At 31.5% G+C, this 1,256-nt stretch overlaps 1 protein-coding gene across 1 annotated transcript; it reads right to left on the bottom strand.

Annotated features, from left to right (window-relative positions):
• Nucleotides 1-374: 374 nt before the first annotated feature.
• On the bottom strand, nt 375-1,044 carry LOC139889720 (uncharacterized). The gene is made up of 2 exons (XM_071872656.1): nt 1,012-1,044; nt 375-935 (listed from the first exon to the last, which is right to left on the bottom strand). Exons 1-2 carry the CDS (start codon nt 1,042-1,044, stop codon nt 375-377), a joined length of 594 nt encoding a protein of 197 aa, XP_071728757.1.
• Nucleotides 1,045-1,256: the final 212 nt, after the last annotated feature.

Here is a 1,256-nt window from a genome sequence, read left to right as displayed (position 1 = left end):
ATATTTTTTGCATTTCCTAATTATATTTTGCCAGATATGCCATCTACAAAGTAACTTATAAGCTATTTGAAATACTTTTTCACATGCATTAATCAGAGATAAATCTCTATCTGTGACGATAACTCGTGGTTCATACGCTTCGCCCATGGCCAACTTTAGACAACTTAACGCCCAAATAAAGTTGTTAGTTTTTTCTTTATCCATTAAAACGAATGCTATAGAAAATGTTTTGTTGGTAGAAGTGGCACCAACGATTTCAAAAAAAGGCAAATTATATATATATTTGTATTATACGTAGCATCCATCAACAAAATATGCGAAAATGTGCGAAATATTTCGTATGAAGCTAGACGGATCCAATACAATTCTTCTAATTAATTAGTAGAATCATTTATACGACACTGAAAGTCATATTTTTTTACCTTTAAAAATGACATTACCACTTGTATAGGAGTCAAATTCGCTTGACTGATTGCACGAAGTTTTGCTTTTGCATTATACACCGTTATGTTTGAAGAAACATTTTCTGGATTCCGTTGCTTCAACGTCGCAAGGATTTCACTAGGCTTTACATAATTACTTGACATATCATCAACTAAACGAAACTCTTCATCAGTCAACCGCATCACATATGCATGACCTTCCATATACATTATACGTTGATGATTATGTACTGCATCTATCATCTTTATCGACCAAACACCACTTCTCTTTGAAAACATTGCTACCATTTCAAATTTACAGTCAATTTTTTTACAAGGTTTACTTTTTGTCGGGGTTGATTTACTTCTAGATACACCACCACGCTCACACATAAACTCAATCCTTGCCAAGTAACCATTTTTGGTTGCTGATCTTTTGATGATAATAACTTGACTATGAGAACGTGCCTCCTTTTTCACCCATTCGATCAATTCTTCACGATTATTGAACACCTGAAAATGATAAGTTATTTAGTTTGAATATGATAACATAATATGGTTTTAAGTGTCGTTATAAGAACTCTTATACCTGATCGGTAGAAAAATCTGACAAACTTGACATATCTTCTCTTGATAAGAATAAGAATCGATATAAGTTTTGAATGTTATGAAAACTATTCACTATAAGTTTACCTTATATAGTTTCAATAGTTTCGGCTTTTTCTTTAGTCACTTCAAATAATTTTAACTTTTGCTTTAGTCGCGTCAAATAATTTAAACTTTTTCTTTATTCGCGTTAAATAATTTCAACTTTTGCATTTTGTCACATCAAAT

The sequence above is a fragment of the Rutidosis leptorrhynchoides genome, chromosome 2, assembly GCF_046630445.1.
Source record: "Rutidosis leptorrhynchoides isolate AG116_Rl617_1_P2 chromosome 2, CSIRO_AGI_Rlap_v1, whole genome shotgun sequence".
NCBI classification, from domain to species: Eukaryota; Viridiplantae; Streptophyta; class Magnoliopsida; order Asterales; family Asteraceae; genus Rutidosis; species Rutidosis leptorrhynchoides.
Note: the sequence above shows the minus strand (reverse complement) of the source record. Positions and strands in the feature narration are given on the sequence as shown.

Coding starts and splice junctions, on each gene's coding strand:
- LOC139889720 (XM_071872656.1), bottom strand. CDS start 1,044: ATGTCAAGTTTGTCAGATTTTTCTACCGATCAG. Junction 936..1,011: donor CAGATTTTTCTACCGATCAG/GTATAAGAGTTC, acceptor TATCATTTTCAG/GTGTTCAATAATCGTGAAGA.